The following is a 26,306-nucleotide window of genomic DNA, read 5'->3' as shown; positions in this document are numbered from 1 at the left end:
ATCATCTTGTCTTGTTTACTATAGCAGAAGGTTTGAGATGGAAGGGACCCTGCCTGTCCTACTCATTGTTATTTCCCTTCTGCTCTATTCAGCATCTTATGGGAACCTGTTAGAAAAGCAAGTTCTCAGGCCCCACACCAGATCTACTAAATTAGACGTAGGACCCTCTGTGTCTATGTTTTACCGGATGATACTGATCTGTGTTGAAGCTGGAGAACTGTTGGTCTATGCCATATCTGCCACTTACTGGCCCTGAAAATTTGTTGAATGAGTAAAAACAACTCGGGATTTTTTTCACCCAAAGCTATTTATGCTTTGTTGCTATTAAATGCATAGCCACAAAGTACCAAGGGGTTTTGCTAAAAGGAACTATGTAGCACACATAAAGCAGCTCTTACTTCTTCACAGAGATCACTGGGTGGGAGGTATCTGCATATCAGACTGCAGTATCTTACCCAGTGACTTATGGTCAGTTAGCTAAGTCTTCAAAGACTTAACATCTCCTCTTTAGAGAGTGGATGTAGAGGTGGAAGAATACCTTCCACCTGTGAGCCTTCTCAGTGATGACTGTTTTCATTATTATCCCATTTTATTTTTCAACAAATATTTATCAAGTATGGGTTCTGAGTAAAATTTCTGGCTTTGTCCCTTGAAAGATGTGTGACCCCAGGCAATTTGTTTACCTTTCTATGGCTCAGGTGACTTATATGTAAAGGGATAATGATAGTACTTGCCTCATAGGGTTATTAGAAAGTTAAATAACACCTGTAAGTTACTTAGAACAATACCCAGCACAGAGTAAACACCCACTAAATATTTCCGGCATATGTCAAGTGCTGTTCTAGGTCCTGGGATAGGGTAGTAAGTGGGACAAATTCCTTCCACTTATGGAGTTTACATTCCAGCCCATTATAACTATAAAGACAAATGAGGTATATTAACTAGCTCACTCAAGTGTCCTCTTACCCATGTCACATTTTCATTGTATCTTTATCTCTGGCTCCTCCCTTTTCACATATCTACTTAATTGCCTGAATTTCTTAAGTCCACTTTCCAAGTCTGACAGTTCTAGTCCTTTCCAACTCCAAAGGCCTGACAACCAGGAGAATTGATGTTTCAGTTCAAGTCCAAAGGCAAGAAAAAAGTTGATGTCCTCATTCAAATACAGTCACACAGAAAGATAGTTTTTGTTCCTCAGGAATGGGTAAACCATTTTGTGCTACTCAGGCCTTCAAATGATTGGATGAGGCCCACCCACATTAGAGAGCAATCTACTTTACTCAGTCTACTTAAATTAAGTGTTCATTTCATCCAAAAACTCTCACAAAAATTCCCAGAGTAATGTTTGACCAACTGTCTAGGCATCCCGTGGCCCAGTCAAATTGACATACAGAATTAATCATTATACTATATACATAGATGATCATCAAGTATATAATTTTATAACCTAGTTTTAAGAATTGTGCTAATTTTATATAGTCATGTATAAAAATTATTAAAATATAATAACTCATTTAGCATATTGAGCAATAAATATAATAAAGAATCTTAACCACTCGAGAATCACAAATCAATATGAATATGTTAAGAGAAATATATTTGAATATTTGAATATAGTTATATATTAAATATATTTGAATATTTGAATATAGTTATTTATGCTAAAGCCATGAAAAGTATTTTTCATATATGAGGCCCTTTGAAAAGGTGTTCACATATGAGGTTCTTTAAAAAGAATCTGAACAGAAATATACAAATAGCCTGCACTATGCTATGTACATTTCATGAAGTTCAGCAGGCATATATTGAATATATACTATATGCAAGTTCTGTGTTAGTTGCTAAGAGGTATTATAAGATATGTAAAAAAGACTTCCTCAAGGAATACAAACATGGACACATCTTAACTATATTATAGGCAATATTAGTTAACTGTTCCATTAGAGATGCAAGTGAAATATAACTACATGAAAGAGAATGCTTTATCCTGTTTGGGAAAATTTATGTTGTATACATCTCTAGACCATCAGTAATGTGTAGGAATTTTATTGTCAAATGAAGAAAGAAAGAACTGTTCAAGAAAAATTGAGAAACAGAAGGATTATTTTGGCAACAGAAAATTATTTAGTGGTGCTGAAATGTTTAGGTTATGATAGGTGAAGGAGTAATAACAAAAGGAAGACTTATAAATCTATCTAGAAAAAAGGAGGTAGAAGCAAGTTAGAGTGAGCCCTGTTTCTCATTATGAAGAATTGGGATTTTTTTTTTTTTAATTGGGAGCAATGAAAATATTTGAAAAGAGGAACAACTTTTGTACTCTGAGATTTAGAATCATTTAGGAGACAAAGTTGGAGTAGGTTAAAGTGCTATGAAATTGTAAAAAGGAATACCCAGTTTTATTTGTGCATACCTCACCTGTTTCTAAAGAGAATTTGAGAGAGTGTAGAGAGTTAAAAAAATAAATGTGAGAAAATAAGACCAAAGTGAAAATAAAGGCAAGAAAATAAGATGGTGCTAGAGTAAGACTGGTACAAAAAAATTGCACATAGTAAGATTATGCAGTATTGATAGAAATGGGCTAAAAGGTTAGCTCTGAATTTCTTAACAGGAGGAAAAATGGGAAATGATTACTTATAAGATTAACTGTCCTCACTTTCATCTCACTTCCTGTTTCACAGGAAAGAAGTAGAAGCAGTCAGGAGAAACTTCTCCCAGGATACCACTACCAGATTACTCACATAAATTCCCATCGTCTCTGTCTCCTTACCGTAGATGAACCATCCATCCTCCTCCATAAAGCAACGCCCTCATTTGTGCTTTCACTTCCGCTCCTCCCACTTACTCAACAATCTTCTCCCAACAACCTCTGCTCTCTCCTGCAATTCCAGTTTTCTGTGTTGAATCACTCCTATGAGCATAAAAATGTGCTATTATTTTTCTAAACTCAAGAAGCATACAAACAATGCAAAAATATCTTTTTTCACCCAGCTTCTTTCTCCTCCATTACTCCATTCTTTCTTAGTAAGAAAAATGCTAATCAAAACTTCAGTGAAAAGAAAACCTTTCATGAGATTTTTTTCTCTTTCTACATTTGCAAAAATCAGATCTTTGTAGCATATTCTATAGACAAAACTTGTGAAAAAAATCTCTTATATGTTGCTGGCAGAAATGTAAAATGGGTTTTTTATATCCCCAACTTCTGTGTAGGGAAATCCAACAATGTGTATCAAACTACAGATGACTTACTCTTCAATACATAATCTCAGAGAATCAATTCGAGAGATTGGAGAGAAATAGCTGCATGTACAAAATGACATCACATATATCTCTTGTTAAATTAAAAATGCAAGTGTGGTGTAATTTTTAAAGCTTCTGACATTTATAAAAATATATATTTGTGGGGCACCTGGCTAGCTCAGTCTATAAAGCATGCAAGTCTTGATCTTGGGCTAATGAGTTCAAGGCCCATATTTGGCATAGAGATTACTTAGTTTAAAAAAAGGTGGGGGGGGACAAAGTATATTTGCATGAGTTTGCATAAAGAAACTTAAATAAGAAGTAACAAAAATACTCCTAGATGATAGGCTGGGGAATTATGGGGAAAAATCTGTTGTGATAATTTCCATTCTTTTCTATTTTAAGCTCTCACATTTACATAAAATATGAAATGATGATTTTTCTCAAATCATGTGTTATACTTTATCTGGGACCAAAGAAAGTCATGAATATACAGTACTCACTAAATCATGTTTTTTAGTACTTGCTAAAGTTTTAAATTTTATTTCACCATAAAATGATTTTTAAAATTCTGTTCCTAGATCCATATTTATTCTCTTGGAATGACTTTGTACTGGGGGGCTGATCACGAAGTGCCTCAGAGCCAAGTAAGTCAAATTGTCACATCTGTACATCTTTTTAGAAAGCTCTTCCTTATATTTTTATGTTCTATAGCATGTTATGAGTCATACCAGCATTTCTATGCTATTTGTTCACATTAAAATGTCATACTCTCAATTAAATTATAAAGTACTAAGGGCACTGTTGTTCTCAGAATGTTCTTAGAATTATAGCAGTTACTATCTACATACAATTTAGTCTGTGAAGTGTAGTGGCCTCTTCAAAAATTATAGCAAGAGAAATGGGACTCCACTGTATTTCTTCTAAGGTAATGACTGATAAGAGGGATTCTAAATGTTGATGATTCATTCTTGAACTAAAGTGATAATGTTTTTTGATGCAGACACATAGGAATAGTAGTTCTAACTATGTCTCAAAATACAGTTTATACTTACTACATTTTTTTCCTTAACGCTTCAAAATCGTACTTCACTAAGCCTATGGCAACAGACACTGACATTAAAGCAGCACTTTCTGAAGTTTTGGGTTCTGATGACCTTTGGGCTGTTTCTAGTTCTTATTTTCTAAAATAAGAGATTCCTGAAGACCCAATGTAAAAATAATAATAACTTGAAGTTGAAAATTTTTTAAAATAGCTATATTTCATCAAAGCAAAGATGTAACATACAGAATTACGTTTTATTTTAGGCATGTAGAAGTCAAAACCAAAAATAACAAGGTATAAGGGTTGTTTTGGTCTGTTTTATCAAATTAAGAAGTAATAGGCATTTTAGGCTTTTAGTCTAAAATTCAGACATCCTAAGATCCATAAGAGATGGATGACATCTTCAACTTGGTTTGGTCTCATTTTGTATCATGAAAAATACTGTGATTTATTCTCTCTCCTCAGTTCCAAGTTTATAAATATAGGTGGAAAAAATTAAATTATTACTAATATTGGTGTCCTATATTGTACAACCTAACTTTGTGTAAAATGTGATCACAGCCTATGATTAATACTTTATACTCTTCAGAGAGCCAAAAACTAAGTAAATATCAATAATGTATAAATTGGAATGGAAGTATAAACTTTAACATATCTTGCTATCAGAAATCACAATCATTTTACAAATATGTAATACCATTTCAGAAGTATTAAGCCCCTGTCTTGTGTCAGACACTGTACTAGACACTTGGAATGTAATGGCCCATGCCTGTGGGGTACATCGATGAGTACAGGCATAATCAATTATAACAGCGTGTGAATGCTATGGTAGGGAAATGGGGGGTGCTGTGGAAAACCAGAGTTGGAGCCTCTAACTACACCTAGAGGGTTAGGATGAGTTTACTGAAGGGCATTGCATCCAAGCTGAGATCTAAAGGATGACATAACACCCAAATTGATGAGAAGTGGAAAGGAAGGGTCACAGGAAGAGCATGCTTCATCAAAATGGTTGTACCGGTTTAAACTCCCACCAACAGTGCTTTTCTCTTATCAGTACTTCAAATTATCAGTCTTTTTCTTTTTAGCCTTTCTGTTGAGTTGTGTAGTGGCTCTTTTTTGGTTTTAATTGTATTTTTTAGTATACTTATTGGACATTTGGATAGAATATTCTACAAATATGTCAACTAATTAAAAAATCTTATATTACAGTTTCTCTGTTTCACCAGCGTAAAGAGAACTTATATATAAATGATCTTAAGTCATTGTAGTATTTGAAATCTAAGTTATCATCAGTGTCAAATTATATTGAATATATTACATGTTTTTGATTGTTAGGAAATCATTTATTCACCCAAAATGTGCGTACACATTCACATTCACGTAACTGCTTACCAAAACACTTGAATAACTGAGGAATTCCATTTCTTTATCATACAAAAAAAAATAACAAAACACTGAGTTTTCTGTAATACTTCCTATCTTGGGAGAGTTATGTTAACCATCTTCTGCTAATAATTTTTTTGGGTTATGAAAAAATATATATATAAAATACACATGCTACTAGACAAGGAGTTCCTTTCCTTCAAGTATTTGAAGTATGTTTGGTCTGGTTCCTCTGACTCCTGAAATAGCTTGTCTCATGTTAGAGAAGATTTACACACACTTTTCAACGTGGCTTTTCCTTTCTTTATATTCAGCCTATCAAGCTTGGGGATCATCTCAACAGCATCCTGCTTGGAATGTGTGAAGACGTTATTTATGCCCGAGTTTCTGTTCGGACCGTTCTGGATGCTTGCAGTGCCCACATCAGAAATAGCAATTGTGCACCTTCATTTTCCTATGTGAAGCAGTTGGTAAAACTGGTTCTGGGAAATCTTTCTGGGGTAAGCTACAGTTTCAACTGGTACCTATAGTCATATTTTAAAATTTAGCAAAACTCTTTTTAAAGATACTGTAGGCAGCATTTTCTCAAGGAAGACTAGGAACAATACATTAAATTCCTTGTTCTAATGTTAATTGTTCACTTGAAACAGGACTTAAAATTTAGAAGCCCAGTGCAATAACTTAATCTCTTAGATTTCATGAGAATTTGTCCTTTTTTAGAACATCTTAGAACTGAAAATGTCTGCTCTTGCCTCCTTTCTTTTTTTTTGTTAAGTTATGTTAGTCCCCATACAGTATATCATTAGTTTTTGATGTAGTGTTCCAGGATTCATTATTTGTGTAGAACACCAAGTGCTCCATGCAATCTCTGCCCTCCTTAATACCCATCACTAGGCTCACCCATCCCACCATCCCCCTCCCTTCTAAAACCCTCAGTTTGTTTCCCAGAGCCCATAGTCTCTTGTGGTTCATCTCCCACTCCAATTCCCACCCCCCTTCATTTTTCCCTTTCTTCTCCTAATGTACTCCATGCTACCCCTTATGTTCCACAAATAAGTGAAACCATATGATAATTGACTTTCTCTGCTTGACTTATTTCACTCAGCATCATCTCCTCCAGTCCCATCCATGTTGATGCAAAAGTTGGGTACTCATCCTTTCTAATGGCTAAGTAATATTCCACTGTGTATATGGACCACATCATCTTTATCCATTCGTCTGTTGAAGGGCATTTCACCTCTTTCCACAGTTTGGCTATTGTGGACATTACTCCTATGAACATTGGGGTACTTATGGCCCTTCTTTTCACTACATCTGTATTTTGGGGCCCTTCTTTTCACTACATCTGTATTACCCCAGTAATGCAATTGCTGGGTCAGAGGATAGCTCTATTTTTAATTTTTTGGGGAACCTCCACACTGCTTTCCAAAGTGGCTGTGCCAACTTGAATTCCCACCAACAGTGTAAGAGGGTTCCCCTTTCTCCACAACTTCTCCAACACTTGTTTTTTCTTGCCTTGTCAATTTTTGCCATTCTAACTGGTGTCAGGTGGTATCTCAATGTGGTTTTGATTTGAATTTCCCTGATGGCTAATGATGATGAACCTTTTTTCATGTCTGTTAGCCATTTGTATGTCTTCTTCAGAGAATTGTCTGTTCATATCTTCTACCCATTTTTTGACTGATTATTTGTTTTTTTAGGTGTTTTTGAGTAGTTCTTTATAGATCTTAGATATCAGCCCTTTGTCTATAGTGTCATGTGCAAATAACTTCTCCCATTCCATGGGTTGCCTCTTTGTTTTGTTGAAAGCTTTTATCTTGATGAAGTCCCAAAAGTTCATTTTCACTTTTGTTTCCCTTGCTTTTGGAGACATGTCTTGAAAGAAGTTGCTATGGCCATTGTCGAAGAGGTTACTGCCTATGTTCTTTTAGGATTTTGATGGATTCCAGTCTCACATTGAGGTCTTTCATCCATTTTAAGTTTATCTTTGTGTATGGTGTAAGAGAATGGTTGAGTTTCATTCTTGTGTACAGAGCTGTCCAATCTTCCCAGCACCATTTATTGAAGAGACTTTTTTTCCATTGGGTATTTTTTTCTGCTTTGTCGAAGATTAGTTGACCATAGAGTTGCTGAGGGTATCACATTGCCTGATTTCAAGCTATATTACAAAGCTGTGATCATCAAGACAGCATGGTACTGTTGGGGTCCATTATCAAAGGAACGAGACAGAGACAAAGTGAAAGTTATGCAAAGCTTTATTCTCTGCCAAGTATTAGAAGTCAGTCTGACCGGCCAAGGCCGTCTCCAAAGAGGGCGACCACCCCCAGCTTACAGGCTTAAGAATCGACTGACTGGTCAGGGCGCCTCTAAAGAGAGCGACCCCTCCCAATCTTACAGGCTACCTTTTATTGGGTAAAACTGCAACTCATATCTTGGTATCTCAACCCACTGGGTTTGTGTGTTTCTTGCTGATTGGCTAGTTCCATCTGGTCTGGTGACTTGTTATTCAAGATTACCCCATACCAGGAACTGTTTACAAACAGTACTTTCCAGGAAGGCTTAGTCAGTTAATATATTCAGTGTGAATAATAAGATGGTCGTCCTTCCCAAGATGGAGTCATTTTGGTTTGGGCAAGACCTTCTCACTGTTACAGACAGTACTTCGTACTGATTAGATGTCTCCATCTGGCCTGACTCGCCCTTGTATTATGGGCTCTGTTATCAGGAACCAGCTGACTACATTTTACTGGTTTCCTGGACTTGCTTTTAAGTAAGATTCTCGGGGGGGCCGGGTCAATTTTAAGTTTACTGCACAAACAACAAAATGGCTATTTAACCAAGATGGAGTCGCTCTGGTTAAATAGGCCCTTACAGTACTGGCACAAAAATAGACACATAGATCAGTGAAACAGAGTAGAGAGCCCAGATGTGGACTCTTGCTTCCTTTCTTACATCATAAGGCGCTTCCAGCAAGTGGTCCTGTCTATTGTGAAAAATACATGACATACAAAATGGGTTTTAGCATTAATAATGCACTTTCTGTTACTTTATACACCTTTCTTGGCCACTTATTTGTCTGGACCCCTTAAGTATTCCCAAAACTCTCCCCATCTTCTATGGATACTGTCATCTGCTATGTAGGAGATGATATATGCTTGTATCCCCACAACATTGCCCCAAGACCTGGACTCTCTCATTCTCTCCCTTGCCATAGATAAGAAAAATCCCAAGAACAACAAACCCTGTATCTGTAGTCCTATCTCTGCAAATCATGTGTAATAGTAATACTTTATCTGGGACAAAAAGACATGAATATGCAGCTCTTGGATACTCCTTGGTTTTTGATATCTGATCTAGATCCAAACTTTTTCTGCTCTTAAGCTTTAGAGTTGTGGTACCTGAGTGAGGTCCTTCTTTCTGTGAACTACAATTTGCCACTGTCACATAGTGTTCTTGATGGCTTCTTACTTGTAAGTTTTGCTCTCTTAACCAGGATGTTGTATGGCTGGCAGGGGTATATCTGCATCCCATGCAGTTTGCTAGTTGACAAGAGACAGGCTCATAGATTCTTCCAGACAAATAGTTTGTAAACTGTACCCTGTGCAGCCTTGGTACTTCTATGAAAGGAATATGGGTAGTAGAGGCTGAATGAATGGGTTCTTGCCTGCTTGTTTCTCCTCCTTAACTAGAGCTGCTCCAGTCTTAATTTACTTATTTGTTTATATTCCTGCATCTGATTTTTTTTTTTTAAACTAAGGTGAAGCTACGAAAAAGCTATGAAAGCCACCTATCCAGAGCAAAGTTTCCTACATATTATCAAATACAGTTTTGTTTTTAAAAATTCTTTTGTGATCGGGGTACTGGGTGGCTTAGTGGGTTAAGCCTCTGCCTTGGGCTCAGGTCGTGATCTCAGGGTCCTGGGATCGAGCCCTACATCAGGCTCTCTGCTCTGCGGGAAGCCTGCTTCCCTTCCTCTTTCTCTGCCTGCCTCTCTGCCTACTTGTGATCTCTGTCTGTCAAATAAATAAATAAATAAAATCTTTTAAAAAAAATTCTTTTGTGATAAAATAAGTTTTAGGAAAACCTGTGTAAGAGCAATTAAAATGTATTTTCACTGCAGAATTTCTCAGAGCCTTTAATACACTAGACTATATTACTCACCTTCAAGAGTGATGCACACGTAGATAAAACATTCCCCAAACTTATTTGGTCTCTCTCTTTTTTTTTTTTCCTTTTTTTTTCTTTTTTTTTTCTTTTTTTTTTCTTTTTTTACCGATTTTCTCATAATACTAATGTTCCATAAAACTTCCTTCAAGAAATAGTGATCTATACTAATTCCTTCACTTTTTAAATAAGGAAATTGAAACTCACACAGTTTATGGGACACATATTTCCTATTAGTCCAGGGATCTTTCTATTTTACCACATCTCCTCTAAGACTTGTCTTGCTGATTTTATCCCTATAGTAAAATTGCTGGAATTATTTTTTCTTCCTTCTTTCAATGAAGAAATAGTCCCCCTTGGAATTCTGTTGTCCTTCTAATAGTTGCCTGTATTAAAAAAAAAGATCTTCATCTCTTTACATGTAGTATTTAAGCCAGTTTATTACAGTAACTAAAATTGCTCATCTAAATGTGAAACCTGTCTGGATACTACTACAGAAGGTACAACTTTGAATAAAATACTTGCTCTACCTTCTAGGAGCTCTTATTTAAAGTTCTACAACCATTTGCTTAATTATAAAATGCAGAGGAAGATATGAAAAGCAACACAGGAAGAATTTTTAAAGTTACGAAGTTTTGAGGGGAAGTATGTAAGTTATGACTGCATCAAAAAATAGCGCTTTGAGCTAGATCCAGTAGTCTGATAGAATGTAATCTAGGCAGAGGGAAGTAAGCCTGGATAAATGCTGTGAAATAGTCAAGAGCGGGATATATTTGAGGAACAGTATTAAGTCTGATATGGGGTGTGTTGTGGGATTGTTGAGTAGGAGAGAAGAATAGAAGGGTCAATCAGAGTTAGTATACGGATAGCCTGCCTTTCCAGAGGCAGATTTCTACTAAGAAGAAATAACATTGTTCCCCTCAGCTTTCCATTGCTCTTGCTAGACTCTGGTCATCATCCAACAGACAGAGCTCCAACAGCTACCTTTTTTTTTTTTTTTTTTTTAATGTTTGTTTTATGCCAGGCACTGTGCTAAATGGCTTATGCGCTCTTCCACTTTTGCTCATCCTAACAGTCTTAGGTTACAAAAGATACTTTGACCCTCGTTTTAGAGATAACAAAACTAAAGCTTAGAAAGATTAAATAATCTGCCCATGACCACACACTTCGTAAATTATAGACACAGTTGGAGCCCAGATCTCTCTGGCCCCAGAGCCCAAGCTGTTAGCCGTTTTGCTCCTCCGACACTGTTTTGCCTCCAGGAGCTAAGAGAATGATTTAGTCTTTTGCTCAGCGTGAAATTCATTTCAGGTGACCATCACTCTTATCTACCTAAAGTTAATCAGCATAGAATGTAAAGTCTGCAGGCCAGCTTACTTGTCTTGGTTCTTCTACTGATTTAATGTTACAGTATCTTTGACCTCGATTCCACTTATCCGTAATATAGGAATAGTAACACATACCATCCACTCGTATTACTGAACAGTTGTGAAGATAATTATTTCAATGTTGAGGAGCTTCTTCAAGGTTCTTAGAAGTTTCCTTACTATTTATCTCTTTGTCAGCAGTACGCAGTTAGTAACCCTACCACATATGGGTTTTGAGGATTAAATAAAGTAAGTAAAGCCCCTAAAGCAGTGCCCGCTTTATAGTACTTGCTCCATAAATGACAGCTGTTATTAATAGTAGTGTCAATGCAGGGATTCCCAGATGCAGGATGTTCCTTATCTCTTCCGTTACTGACAACATAGTGCGATACACTACAAATATCATTTAATTTAAAGGATGACATCATTCCAGAAATATTTCCATTTAAGTCTTCTTATAAGTAGGGAACATAATACCTTGAATATACTACCTTAAACTACTACCATAAGTGGATTTTTAATCCATATTCAAACAAGTTTCACTAATGGAAGAATATTAAAATGATTGTATATCTATGTGTATAAACAAATATGTATGCATGCTCTTGATGCTAGACTTTAATATCTCTTCATCATTATCTCTCCTTTGTTTATTTCATTTATTTCTTTTTTTTTTAAAGATTTTATTTATTTATTCGAGAGAGAGAGAGTGAGGGAGAGCATGAGAGGGGAGAAGGTCAGAGGGAGAAGCAGACTCCCCATAGAGCTGAGAGCCCAATGTGGGACTCTATGCCTGGACTCTGGGATCATGACCTGAGCCATGGTTAAGGCAGTCCCTTAACCAACTGAGCCACCCAAGCGCCCTCCTTTGTTTATTTCTTGAAGCTTCTACTCGATCATCTAAATAAACCCAGTGTTCTAATTTTTCATCCCTTATGATGTGGAATTTGATCAAATTTGATACACTTTTATTTTGTTTTTTAAAGGTAATATGCTTTTTTCCATTAATACATTTTTTATGTTTCTAATTCCAGTATAGTTAATATACAGTGTTAGATTAGTTTCAGGTGTACAATATAGTGATTTAACAATTCTGTACATCATTACTCTGTGCTCAGGTGCTCATCATGATAAGTGTACTCTTAATCTCCTTTGCCTGTTTCACCCATCCCCTCACACACCTCCCCTCTGATATGCTTTATTAATTTTTTTTAAAGTTCTTTGTTAATTAATCCTCTTATGAAATATCTATATAATCACCACAGATAAAGTCACTGCAGAATCTTTACTCCTTTTCTGTTGTCCAATCTCCAGCTCACTACTAGACACTTCATTTCTTTTTGCCAGCACCAACATTGGCTTTTGCAGTCCCCCTGACTTTCTTCATTCTGTTCTTGTGTTTCTTTAGCTGTTTTCTTGAGGTATTTTTCTTCTCATACGGGCCATGTCTTGCAAGTCTGATTTGGGTTCATTTTTCTTTGCATAATCTACTGAATCATAAATCATGTCAAAGCCACTTGTCTTGCCACCACAAAAATGGGTTCTGAGTCCAAACATAAAGATGAAATCTGGTGTGGTTTTGTACATTTTGGCTGGCTTTTCCCGAATTTCTGTCTTAGGTACTTCATTCCTTTACGGAATGAAGAACATCAATGACCATTTGTTTCAGCTGAAGAAGTCAGTTGGTCCGAACTTCCTGGACTGTGGCATTCATAATGGCAGCTGAGGTTCAAGCGGCTAGGGAGGAAAAAAGTGATATGCTTTTTTTTTTTTTTTTAAGATTTCATTTATTTATTTGACACACAGAGAGAGATCACAAGTAGGCAGAGAGGCAGGCGGAGAGAGAGGGGGAAGCAGGCTCCCTGCTGAGCCGAGAGCCTGATGCGGGACTCGATCTCAGGAACCTGAGATCATGACCTGAGCTGAAAGCAGAGGCTTAACCCACTGAGCCACCCAGGCACCCAATATGCTTTATTTTAAATGAGTACCCTCAGTTAAAATTATTAAAGCCTAAGACTATTCAAGCATTGTGTTAAAAAGGATATTCAAAAGATCATTGATTTAAATTTAATTATCATCTCTCAGTATGTCCATTTGGCTTAAAGCATTTCAAAAATGTAATTTCTGGCAGGAAAAATCTAGCAAATTACTTTTGAAAATAATTTAAGTCAATACCCTCAGTGCTTAGTTATAATCAGGAGAAAGTTTATTATATCAGAATTAATGTGTTTTTAAAATTATAATCGAACTTGAGCGATTAACATAGTTATCAGACAGAAGAAGACTCCTCTAGTTTATTGTTTTTAGATGGAGCTCATTTTAATTACTTCGGTTCAGCTAACTTTGTTTCCTAGTTAGTAAATAATTTTCTGTCTTGTCTTTCATTTCCTGAAGATGGATTGGCCAGAACTGAGCTACATAAATCCTGTGAAGAAAAAACAAATTAAGAACAGCAAATGTGGAGTGTTTTACTTAACACTACTCTCTAAAAATTGTCTAACTGGTGTCATTCTGTAGATAATTACCATGAAAATGAAGGGGAGATTCTTTTGTCAAATTTGATTTTTTATTACTGTGTACAGACGGATCAACTTTCCCATAACAATGAACAAAAGCCTGATCGAAGTCAAGCTATTCGAGACCGATTGAGAGGAAAAGGATTACCAACAGGTAAGAGTATATTAGTAGGAAATCTTTAAGTTTTAACCTTATTTCATTGTTTCTTTTAATGAAATCATACTTACCTGGCTTTGAAATCTGATAATTGTGACCATAATTAGAACATAAGTATGCAAGGTGGAGACAAGGAACAGACAAGAGCACTAACTGTATTAATATAGAAACCCATTAAAATTATGCAAAAAACATTACTAAGACAGAACTCCCACAGTAAATCATTTCCTTTCCAATATTATTACAGTAATAATATTTATTAATTTATCATCTGTGTCATGGAATTTTATATTAAAAATATATTTTAAAGCAAGGTGAAACAGTACTGAATCAAAGTTTCAGAAAGCAACATTATTTTTGCTGCCATTTTCTATTCTAGTTCTCTTTTTTTTTTTTTTGATGGGAACCAATAACCCTCTAAGTTAATTTTAGAACTCTCTCTATATTTGTGTGTATATAGAGAGAGGCCTAAGTATAGTAAGGAAATACATGTATAGACACATCTTCTTATAGGGAATAATATTTCCCTTTTTTAAATTATTATGATGTTCAGTTAGCCAACATAGAGTACATCCTTAGTTGTTTGTTTGTTTGTTTGTTTGTTTTATATCATTAGTTTCTGATGTAGTGTTTAACAATTCATTAGTTGCATGTAACACCCAGTGCTCATCATAACACATGCCCTTGCTTTCCCTTTAAAGGTTTGAGATATGCTATAGTGGGAACCTTGGTGCCAAGAAGAGCAGCACTTTGTTAATCCATCAAATTTTTAGTCAGACTCCTGTTTTAAAACTGAGTAATAGAAAATTATAGTTAAATGCCAATAGCAAGTAGAAAGTTTTTTTTCAAGGAGACATAATGAGCATTTTAATAAGTGAATTAGATTTCAATGATTTCCGTTTCTCTTATTTATCATGTTTCTAATTTCTTACTCCCTTCCACCAATCCTTCTCCCTCCCTCCCTCTCTGTCTGCATCTCCATTCCTCTCTCCCTTCCTTCCTTATTTCTCTTCCTGTTCGTTACTTACTTTCTGGAATTTCCTTCTATCTTCTCCTAATATCATTAAATGGCCATGGTATGGAATTGAAGTTGGTTTGCTTGTTTGTTATTTGTTGAGTTAGTAACAATAATATTATATTATTGATTATTAATTTTTAAATATGCTTCATTTTTTCCTAAAAATCAGAAATGTTGCTATATATATGAGACCCCCATTTTATCCATATCCAACATAAATTTTATAGAAAAGAAAAAAAATTACTCTGCTATATTTAGTTTACCAAATTTTAAAGACTCAAGTGTTAACATAGACTATTTTCTTACTCTAACAACAAATATATCAGAAGTTTTAAACCAAATTATTAATGCCTTTTGTGATTTTTTACAATATTAAGAAATATTTAATATTATTGTCTAATAGCTCTTGAGAATTCTTTTGACTAACGGACTGTCCAAATGCAGATAATCTAGAACTGACACAAGTAACCTTAAAAATTTAACAGAGAAATCTGTAAATGGACTGTCCATTGATTTTATTTTCTAATAGTCCTATCCCTTTATTGGAGAGTTACATCTTCCCTATATCGAAACTCAAGGAAATTTGTAAGAAATTACAATTTGTCATTCAAGATACACCAGATTTTGTTTATATTTACATTTTGGGTAGAATTAGAGGTCCTTACACTTAATAGCCTTTTTGAGATCAAGTGTAATACAAGAGAATTCTTAAATTCTTCTTAGGCATTGCTTTCCACAGTAGTACTGCTCAAGGGCTGTCTTAATTTGCCTTCAACATATGTATAAAACCACATCTCAAAGACCAAATTGACATAATGTACTAATTATACTCATTTAAGACAAGCAATTAGCAGCTAATAGTCAGTGGCTTATACTAATGTAATATAGAAACCTTAAGATTAAAAAAATGGACTTGTGAAGAAGAAATATTTTTTAGGACCCAAATGTTAGTTTTGGGCAGTGCAGTTCTTCTCCGTCAGTGGTCACTTGTAACAAAGAGCCTTGTTAAACTACATCAGTATGAAAGCATTCTCTTTGCAAACCAACCTGAAACCTGTATGTACTGATAGCTTTAGTTTATTAGGCTCCTGGCCATAGTTTTCAATAAAGAAGATGTCAAAATGGGCATTGAGATACAGAATTAAGTTAAAAGAAATAAACAATTTTAGGGATAATGCGTTGTGTCTAAGTGATTTGATTCTTCAACTGAAACTTAACAATAACATTTTTTTATCTACGAGTCAATGACCTTGAAAGGTCTCTCTTTATATCTTACCTCTCAGATCTGTTAACAAAAGCAAAGGCCTAAACTTGCAGGCTGTCTGCCCCCATTTTGTTATTTTATACTGCCAATGCTGATAAAATGGCTTCACTCAGCAAAAAGAAATCAAACATTTCCTGCCAAGCTTAAGGCGGAAACCTACACCATGATCAGATCAGCATGATAGTGCTTCAGAACTTGGGTGTATTGACAATATCATGTTTCTTTTTTGTGTGTACTTGAACACACTTGTGAGGACAGATGGGGAATCGGGAAACCTCTTTTAATACTGAAATGTCATTTTGAAGTTAGCTTCTAAGAGATGCTTAAGTCTTTTGAGTCTTGTATGAGGGGAAAGGTGAATGATGATATCCAATTAAAGCTGATGTTAATCATACTTAACAAATATAGTTAAAATGTACTTTACAAGGGAGATTTTTTTCAATTTGACTGAAATAAATGGGATATGTCCTATTATGAAGACTTTTTATGTTCTTAAAATATTTTATTTTTGTTTATTTTTCCCTCATTTTGTTTTTAGCAAGCTATGTATTCTCCAAAAGGAGAATGTTTATGGTTTGATTTTCTATTTGGATACTTGTAATTGTATATAATCTAATGTTGTTTGTAAACTCTCTTTGAACTCAGAGCCTTTTCAAGAGATGTAAAATCCACCTATAGTCACCGTTTATCCTGTTTTGAATAATTTGATATTTTAAGTAATAGGATCTAAAACTTTTGTAGGAGATCTTTTGATTTCTGGTTTCATGATTTCCTCTCAAAAGAACTTTTAAATTCCCCCTGGGTAGATAATGATATGCTGAGGAAAATAAAACAAAAACAAAAAGGAGGTGGAATTTAGAATTTTCTGTTGCCCTTGTTCAGAAGAGCTCATTATATTTCATTGGGTGTTAATACATTTATCCTGTCATCTTTAAGAAGAAGGTATAATAAGTAATGTCTGCAGCATCGTAGATGAAGGAAATGAGAAATATGGAAATTAAGTGGCTTGCCCAACCTCATGGATTGAATTTGGTAAAGTTAGAATTAAAACCCAGGTGTTTTAACAGTAATCTTTCTGGTAGATTACGCTACCTAAATTGGGTTTAAAAGGTTTCAAAAAGTTATGTAATAATCCATTCTATAAGCATTGTTTTGGAATGTCTTTAATCAAGAACTAGAAATACAGAAACAGGTAAGACATGGTTTCTTATGTTACTGTTCCAGTTGGGAGTGGAGTGAGGAAACGAGTGGGAGTGATGACAGATATAATATAACAGATAATTTTATTTATTTTTTTTTTAAAGATTTTATTTATTTATTTGACAGAGATCACAAGTAGGCAGAGAGGCAGGCAGAGAGAGAGAGAGGAGGAAGCAGGCTCCCCGCCGAGCAGAGAGCCCGATATGGGGCTCGATCCCAGGACCCTGGGATCATGACCCGAGCCGAAGGCAGAGGCTTTAACCCACTGAGCTACCCAGGCGCCCCTATAACAGATAATTTTAAAATCGTGAAAGAAATGTCCTAAGAGAGGGCCAGCATGCTCTGTGAGTATAGTGGAAGGAGCTAGTAACTCTCCCAGGATGAGGAAATATTAAAGAAGTTTCTACCTGAGACCCTTTAAGAGTCACTCCAGTGGCATTGCCTTAAAAAATAACATTAACTTCCTGTGATCAAAATTGGTAGTGAGCACAGCTATTAGATGTACTTAATGATTTCAGTGCTGTTTATTGCCTGTTAAGTAAAATAATAAAAATAGCTGAACACATGTTCAGAAAGATTTGGAAAGCAGGTGTAGAAATTGCATTTTATTAGTCTCAAATGAAGTTAGTAAGTAAGGAGCACTGGTACTAACAACAGTACATGGTTTTCACTGGTCTAGCAGCCTATGCACCTGATAAAATGAGCCTAGAATTCCTGTTTCTCCTCATTTAAAGAGCCATATTCTATAGCTGAGCTCTCATTTTTAGTTCCCAGATTAGTGAAACTTTTTCAGTAGTACTTTAGCAATATAAGGCAACCATGATGATACGTGATGCTATATATATTTTATCCACTTGTGATGTGTTAATCATGCAATTCCATATCCAGATGTACAGCTGAAGATAGGATCACTGATAGGACAAAATGCATTGAGAGCCAGTTAAGAATATGTGATTTTAAAAGGGTGTGTTTATACAAGCCAAAATCTACATCTCTGTTGCCTAGATAAAGGTATGTCTCCTTTTTCATCCAAAAAAGCAAACACAACGATGAATCTTGGAACACTGAAAAAAATAAATAAAATTACCAAAAAGGGGGGGGGGCAAACAAAAACGGTCCTAAGATACTAGACCCACTGGAAAAAGCACTTAGCTCCAAATGTCTCTTTCCTTTTTTATTTTTTCTATTATAAATATTTTATTTCAACTAGAAGGTACAATCTCTCAGGCGTTAGAAAAGCACATCATGTTGTAACTACAAAAACAGTCACATCATGTTGTAACTACATAAAAAAACAGTGCTATAAATGGAACTGCCTGGCTTAGACCCATTTACATGTGTCTGCACAGTCTATATGGAATCTACACAAAGAAATGTCTTCTCTCCCTTTGCTCCAGTTAATTGTTCTTGTATGTAAGTTGCTTTTTATTCCAGTGTATCCACAGTGGTGAAATCACAAGGCCAGCCATGTAGCCAAAAGTCACTCCAAGTGTACAGGAAATGGGCCGTATCTGCGACAGTCTTTCCCAGTTGAGTGGACTAGAAAAGGCTCCAAGCCATGTTCCTATAGAGCTAGAAATTGTAATGATCTGAAGACTGTTATCCCAAGTGGTGACTCCATTTCTACTGAAAATTCTTAGCCGTGCTTTGATGTTTGGTTCTAACAAACATGAAAAAGGTACAGTAGTAAAAGTAGACAAAATAACTGCAAAGGAATATGTTTCCACCACCAACTCTGTGAGTGGTGCTCCATGTAGAACAAAATTTATGTGAAAGAAGAAACATCACATAAGAAATTAGATAACAGCATTTCAAAAATCTGGTCATCTTGTATGATAATGAACTTCTTTTAGTGGATTTATTTGGTTTCACTACTAAATATAATACTAGCTTGACGGCAGTTACAAAAACAGAACAGATGCCCAACCATGTCAAGTGTGTTTCCAGTATTGAAAAGTCCTCTAAGAAGAATGATGGACTGAAGATGCTTAGGATAATTGAAAATCTGCATAAAAGATGGGTATGCAGTAGTTTATTGCTATCAGTTATCTTTCACAGTGTTTTGAGAGGCTGTCTAACTCTCCTGCCTGTGGAAGAGAAGCAGGGGTTACTGCCTCCCACTATTAGGTATGACTGGCTTTCCTGACCCTTAGGCAGGTGCAGGCCTGTGAGACCCAAACATCTCTTTCCTACCACTACCTTTTTCTTTCTTCAAAAGGTGATCCACACTCAGTTTCTCCCTTTAATGCTATTGTGGCTCAGAGCTCTTAGAATTTTACTTTAGACCGTGTTTAGCAGGTATATACATATCACTCTGAACTTTGTTTCACACCTCCACAATTTTTTGCCCATTTTCCCAGGAGTATCAATCCCTCCCAACCCCTTCTCTCTCTCACACTCCTCTTCCTATTTACCCATTCCTTTGTTTATTTTATTGGCTACTAGAAGAGACCTTATTATGTTTAAAAATCTTTTATAAATAATGGTTATGAAATTTTAAGCTGGCTATCATAATGGGATTTTCAGGCATGTAGAGCAAATTGAGAAATAGTTAAATTTGGCGTATTTTGTAGAAGCAGAATAGGAAGGTAGTGCAAACTTCTAAATGAATTATTTTCATTACAATTTTGTACTACCTTACAGAGTCTAAAAATGGTAATGTTCTGAACTTTTCTTTTAACTTTCTGGGCTTCCAATAAATAGGAATTGGAATTTTTTTATATCTTAATTTGCATAAAGCAAAAGCTTAGCATTTATAGAGCAGTAGTTATCCAAGAGCCACCTTATTAGCAATTAGTTTTAAGTCTCATATGGCTGGTGAGAAGACATAGGCTCTTTTAGGATACCATGGCCCATTAATATATTGTCAATAAATACTAATGACATATAAGAGAATGATAAATCTACCTGTTAGGAATGGAATAGACTCATGATACACTTAGAAAATGATAATTTCAATAGTGGTTGGGGTAGGCCTCACTGTCATATTTCAAATAAAAGTATAGAATAAGAAAAACTAACCATGAGAAAGGTCTGGACCATTCAGGGCATAGAAAATTTTATGTGTAAAGGTCCTAACATATAAGAGAACTTAACAGGAAAACCTGTGACCTGGATGGAATAGAAGAAGTGGAGATGAGACTAAAAGATTCAAATGGCAGATCTGAAAGGAGTCTTGATTTTATTTTGAGTGTGATAGTATGCCTTTGAGACTTATTTAAAAGGGCGGTGGCATCACGGAATATGTAGTTTGAGAAGATAACAATGGCTGCCGAGTAGAGGAGTAGTTGCATGAAGAAAGAAGGGAGCCCTCTCCAGAAGCTGTTGCAGTTTTCTAGTCAAGTGATAATCTTAACTGGGAGTAGGGCGATGTCAGTGAGGAAGGAAATAATCACATGGAGTAAGATATCTTTGAGAAGTTAAATAGCCAGCACTTCTGATGGATTTGATACAAGCAATAAGGATGATGAAGGATTTCAGGATGGTGCTCAAAACTGATGTTTTGAGCCATCAGTTAGGTAGTGATGCCACTTACTGAAACTGGGAAGATTGAAGTTGAGTGGACATATCTGGATGTGGCAAGCAAAAAACAGTGTTAAGCATGTTCAGTTTGAGGTGCTTTTAAGATATACTCATAGAAGTCTCAATTATATGAGATTGGAGCTCCCAGAAGATGTTGGTGCCAAGAATATAAACTTGGGAGTTATCAGTATGTAGTTAATTAGCTTTGTTAGTAGATGAAATTATACAAGAAGAGAGTGAAAAGATAAGGTTCTGAAATTGATACCTGAGGAATTCCAACATTTAGATATCCTCCAATAGAGGAGGAAAAAGCAAAAACTAAGAATGAGCAGTCTAAGTAGGAGAAAAACCGGTCTTGTAAAGAGATGAAAGTACTTTATTAAGTAGCTGTCATCACCATCAGTTGTTGCTGAGAGATAAGTAAGATATAGATGCAAAACATCTGTTGGATTTAGCAGTATGGAGGTCATTAGTTTTACATAATGGAAGTTCCCAAGGTGTGGAGAAGTTGGAAATTGACTAAAGTCAGTAGAGTACTAATGGAAAATAAGAATTTGGTGACAAAGGGAGCTAGAAGGAAATGTAGTAACAGGGGAGAGATTTTGTTTATTATAGAGATACTAATGGGAATGACTCAACAGAGAAGGGGGTTAGTTAAGATTGAGGGCAGTCATTAACCAAAGAAGTAAAATCTCTGGTAACATAAAAGGAAAGGGGGATTGGACACATATTGGGAATTGGCCTTCAACTGGTAGAAAATGTCATCTTTTGAGACAAAAGAAAAGATAGACAGACACAGGTAGATGTATAAAATTAGCCATGGGAAAATGAGAAGCTTTGTTTTGACAGATTCTATTTTCTTGATGAAATATGAGACAAGATCATCAGAAAAGAAAAGACAGAATTAATGTGGGAAATTTGAAGAATGAGGAAAAGTGAAGCATTGTGGAGAGTGAGTGAAATTACTGTCAACACATTGATGTTGAGGGTCCAAGGTGTTTGACTATGGATTTATGATATTGCCAAAACCCTCATTTGTTGGATTTTCTTTAAGTTTTGGCTACTTTTTGGGAATCAAGGCAGTAAAAGAAGACAGACTGTTGAGCTCATCTATGGTTGTATGATCCTTAAGTCCTTTCAATTCTTATTTTTTACCTAATTTTCGAGAATATCTCTGTTCTCTATTTCTTAATAAGATCTTAAATTAATGAGTTTCAATATGAGGTTTGTTTAAGTATGTAATTTACTTCTAAAATACTATAACATAGATGTGTTTATCAGTTTTAAATTAGATTAGAAGCTAGAGTGTGACGATCTATGTCTAATTGTGGTGTGGTATATTCTCAGTGTTCTTTATATGACATGGCCCAAATATTGGTGTTATCCTTATCTGCACTTAAGTGGATCCATGTCCAGGGAAGATGAGTTGCAAGAAAAGCAAAATGTTTGAGTCTAATTTTCCAGTAAGAAGTTATTTGTTGACCAGTCTGAAATGAATTCGCTTTTCTAAGATTTTTAAGGTGAAATGGAGAGTCAGGGAATTAAAGCTTATAGCTATCACCCTGAAGAGGAAATTGACTTATTCGGATGAATTACTAAGCAATTTATTACTACTAGGAAAGTTTTAGTCATTATTTTATATTGTATACATAGCAAATAAGTTATTAAGAGGGATCACAGAAGGTCAAACAGGAAATCTTCAGTGTTTATGGGCTTTTGGGTTAGTAACTCTGAAGTATTTTTCTACATTTCTTTTCCTATAGTGGAGTCATATACATACATACATATACATTATATATATATAAAATATACATATACAGTAAACATATATATGATTTTTCGTGTTACTGACTCTGAATTCCAAAAATTAATTTCTGGTTGGACATTTTTGCTGTGTCTCAATGCATTTATAGACTGGTGCCATAAAAAAAATTAGAATGCCTTACTGATTTTTAACTACATCAACACATAAGGACTAAAGAATGAAAGGAGTTAGTACTTAATTCCAATTGACAAATATTGATGCATTTATGTTTAAGAGTAAAGACTATTTTTTTTTAAAGATTTTATTTATTTATTTGACAGAGAGAGATCACAAGTAGGCAGAGAGGCAGGCAGAGAGAGAGGAACGGAAGCAGGCTTCCTGCTGAGCAGAGAGCCCAATGCGGGGCTCGATCCCAGGACCCTGAGATCATGACCTGAGCCGAAGGCAGTGGCTTAACCCACTGAGCCACCCAGGCACCCCAAAAGACTATTTTAATACATGATGGTCTGCCCTGGAAAAATTAAGATTCTTACATAATTTAAACAATCAGAGATTATCTGGATTTCAAACAGTCAAATTTTCTGAAAACGTATTTAATCATAATAAAACTTTGATACTTAAGAATTCCAAATGCTGCGATCTTTTTTTCATCCAGAATATAGCAAGAATTCTTTTTCTTCTTTAAAAATATTTAAACAACCAGAACATACCAAGTCTTCATGTTGAAGTGATATGTGGTTGAATTATATCTTTAGAAGTTAAAGATATTCTATTATTATCCCAAATCATTTCATGGATTAAATTAATATTCTGCCAAGCTGGATAGTATCAGAAACTTTCATCTATTTTTTTTTTTACTTTGTCTATTTTTAAAAACCAAATAATTCACCTTTGATGAGTATAAAATACTACTACTCAAAAAAGTAAGTTCAATACATTATTGTTTTCACTGGGTAAGAAACATTGGTCTATGAAAAGTTATACAAACATAGCATCTCTTTCCACTTTCATTATTACTGCCATCCATTTCATCTCTGATCCTCCATTAGGAAGATTTAGGAAATTACCAGCACTTTCACTGTCAATAGTAAGGTTACATTCCAGTTATTTTCTAAAACTTCTGTGCATACATGATAGATTCTTATCATTCCAGGAAGAAGCACTACTTCTGATGTACTAGACATACACAAGTCTCCATTCTCTCATCAGACCTTTCTTAACAAAGGGCTTAGTAAATCTATGGGATTTCTGTCCATCAGAGACACACAAGATGAGGAAGATTATTTCAAGGACATTTCATCAGATAATAATTCCGGACACGAAGATTCTGAAAATGCCTGCTCCCCTTACCAGTTCAAAACTAGTGGCCCAGAAAAAAAAACTCTCCCTGGCATTGATGTGCTTCCCAAGAAGAAGATTTGGGCTTCATCCATGGACTTGCTTTGCACAGCCGACAGAGACTTTTCTGGGGAAACTGGTGGATTCCAACAGTACCTCCCTCAGGCAGTAACAGTGAGAACTTCAACTACTCCTAGAAAAAAGGAAGCAAGATACTCGGATGGAAGCATAGCCTTGGATATCTTTGGCCCTCAGAAAGTGGATCCAATGTTTCACATGAGAGAATTGCCCACTTCCTCAGCAATATCAAGTGCTTTGGACCGAATTCGAGAGAGACAAAAGAAACTTCACATTCTGAGAGAAGCCATGAATGTAGAAGGTCAGTAATTTTGTATGTGTTTGAGAGAGAATTGAAATGAAATATTTAAAATTGTGTTTTGAAATAAAGAAGGGTTATTAAACCATTCCACAAGTCTTATTTCCACTGCCAAAGCTTTATACCATGTTAGCCTCTTCTCTGTCAGTTTCTGTCCTCTCCACCAAAACCCTAATCAAATGACAATACTCATCTCTAGTCATCTCTAGTAAGCATCCCAGTCCAGGCATTGTATAGCACTTAAATATTTTGGGTAGCATGTTTTTAGATTGTAAGCTTCTCAAGGCAGGAGCAATGTTTTCTACTTGTTTTAATCCTCCACAGCACTGTGCATCTTGCACTCTTTTTTTTTTTTTTTTTTAAGATTTTATTTATTTTTTTGACAGAGAGAGATCATAAGCAGGCAGAGAGGCAGGCAGAGAGATGGGAGGAGCAGGCTCCCCGCCGAGCAGAGAGCCCGATACAGGGCTCAATCCCAGGACCCTGAGATCATGACCTGAGCCGAAGGTAGAGACTTAACCCACTGAGCCACCCAGGCACCCCCTGTATCTTGCACTCTCAAAAGAGGCTTCCCTACAGGACTGGTTAATGGAAATAAGAGGCAGTAATCCAAACCAGCAATTCTAGGGAGGCAGAATAGCCTGGTAGGAGTGCATTGGCTCTCAGACCACCCACTTCAAAAAAGAAGCATAGGGGATGCAACTCTTGGAGGACATAATTTGTTTGGTCTGGAATGAAGTTTTAAATCTATATTTTAGAAGTTATTGTGTGTAGGTTTATAGATTTAGAGGCAGACAGCCCAAGCTTGAATTATTTACTGCATCATTAGCAGTGTGATCCTTTCTTCAGCAACTGGGCTCAATCCCTTCAAGGATAAGTTACCCCATCTGTAAAAGGTGCTCAACAAAAGTAGATTCGGTAATGAATGTAAGGTGATTAACAAATCAAAGTATCACAATATGAGGATGAGGTGCATAAAAAACAACTTTATCGATGATAAATTCTTATTTGCAGAGCATAGCTCTAGTTCAAAAATACCTGATTGGTACATAAACCTCAATGTATTGAGTAGAATAAAATTATGTGTTAGACATGGATAGAGGCCTTTTTTAACATAAATAAATGGAAGAGAAAACAAAATTAGAATTATCAATCTAATCCTCTACATTTTTGAAGATTAAAATGTCTCAATGCATTTATAGACTGGTGCCTTGTCTTGTAGACAAACTTTGGGACATAGCTGAGAGAGAGCTTTAAGGTGTTTCTAGTTCAACGAGAGTAGTGGCATAATAAAGGGTCATATTCATTTTTAAGGCCATTGTTCCAGTGGAATATTTTTGATTTTTAAAGTGCCCTGCCACTGGTTTGTTCTGTTACTTAAGGTTAAGTTTAGCTCTGGACTGAATATAATCTACACATTGTGCTTTACTTCTAATAAAAGAAGCTTTGCTTCTTTTTTTCAATTCAGGAATTGCAAATTAGCAATGAATTTGAAATTATACAGGAAATTATTGAACACTTAATTGATATTACGGGTATATATGTATGTGCATTTAAAAGAAAACACTAGAGGCACCTGGGTGGCTCAGTTGGTTAAGTATCTGCCCTCGGCTCAGATCATGATCCCAAGGTCCTGGGATTGAGTCCCGCATTGGGCGCGCTGCTCAGACAAAGAGCCTGCTTTTCCCAGTTGCTCTGCCTGCTACTCCGCCACTTGTGCTCTCTCTCTACCTCTCTGTCAAATAAATAAGTAAAATCTTAATAAATAAATAAATAAATATATGTGCTGCCGAAGTGAGCACTTAATAAATAAATAAATAAACACTAGCCAGCTTTATGAGATGATTGTATGTAATCTTGATCTGAAAACTTTCAAGGACAGAAAATAGCTTAGAAATTTGTTATATACATGATTTTACTGTTTAACTCTGATCAATAAGTTTTTAGAGTTGAA

General features: G+C 35.6%; 1 protein-coding gene and 2 pseudogenes across 12 annotated transcripts in view; 1 reads left to right on the top strand and 2 right to left on the bottom strand.

The window, feature by feature from the left end:
- The window catches only part of PTPN13 (protein tyrosine phosphatase non-receptor type 13), a 204,879-nt gene that overhangs the window by 79,513 nt on the left and 99,060 nt on the right, over nucleotides 1-26,306 (top strand). For 11 of the 12 annotated variants that reach the window (XM_032862136.1, XM_032862233.1, XM_032862200.1 and 8 more), the window contains exons 4-7: nucleotides 3,819-3,884; nucleotides 5,980-6,165; nucleotides 13,779-13,866; nucleotides 23,792-24,355. In XM_032862136.1, the coding sequence (XP_032718027.1) occupies nucleotides 3,819-3,884; nucleotides 5,980-6,165; nucleotides 13,779-13,866; nucleotides 23,792-24,355 (904 nt within the window). The remainder of the gene's footprint in view (nucleotides 1-3,818; nucleotides 3,885-5,979; nucleotides 6,166-13,778; nucleotides 13,867-23,791; nucleotides 24,356-26,306) is intronic. The other variant, XM_032862218.1, reaches the window with a different exon arrangement.
- LOC116870509 lies at nucleotides 12,442-12,910 on the bottom strand (annotated as a pseudogene).
- LOC116871437 lies at nucleotides 18,739-20,393 on the bottom strand (annotated as a pseudogene).

Source organism: Lontra canadensis, unplaced genomic scaffold (assembly GCF_010015895.1).
Source record: "Lontra canadensis isolate GAN:19392208 unplaced genomic scaffold, GSC_riverotter_1.0 scaffold1, whole genome shotgun sequence".
NCBI classification, from domain to species: domain Eukaryota; kingdom Metazoa; phylum Chordata; class Mammalia; order Carnivora; family Mustelidae; genus Lontra; species Lontra canadensis.
This window is presented reverse-complemented; position numbering and strand designations above follow the sequence as displayed.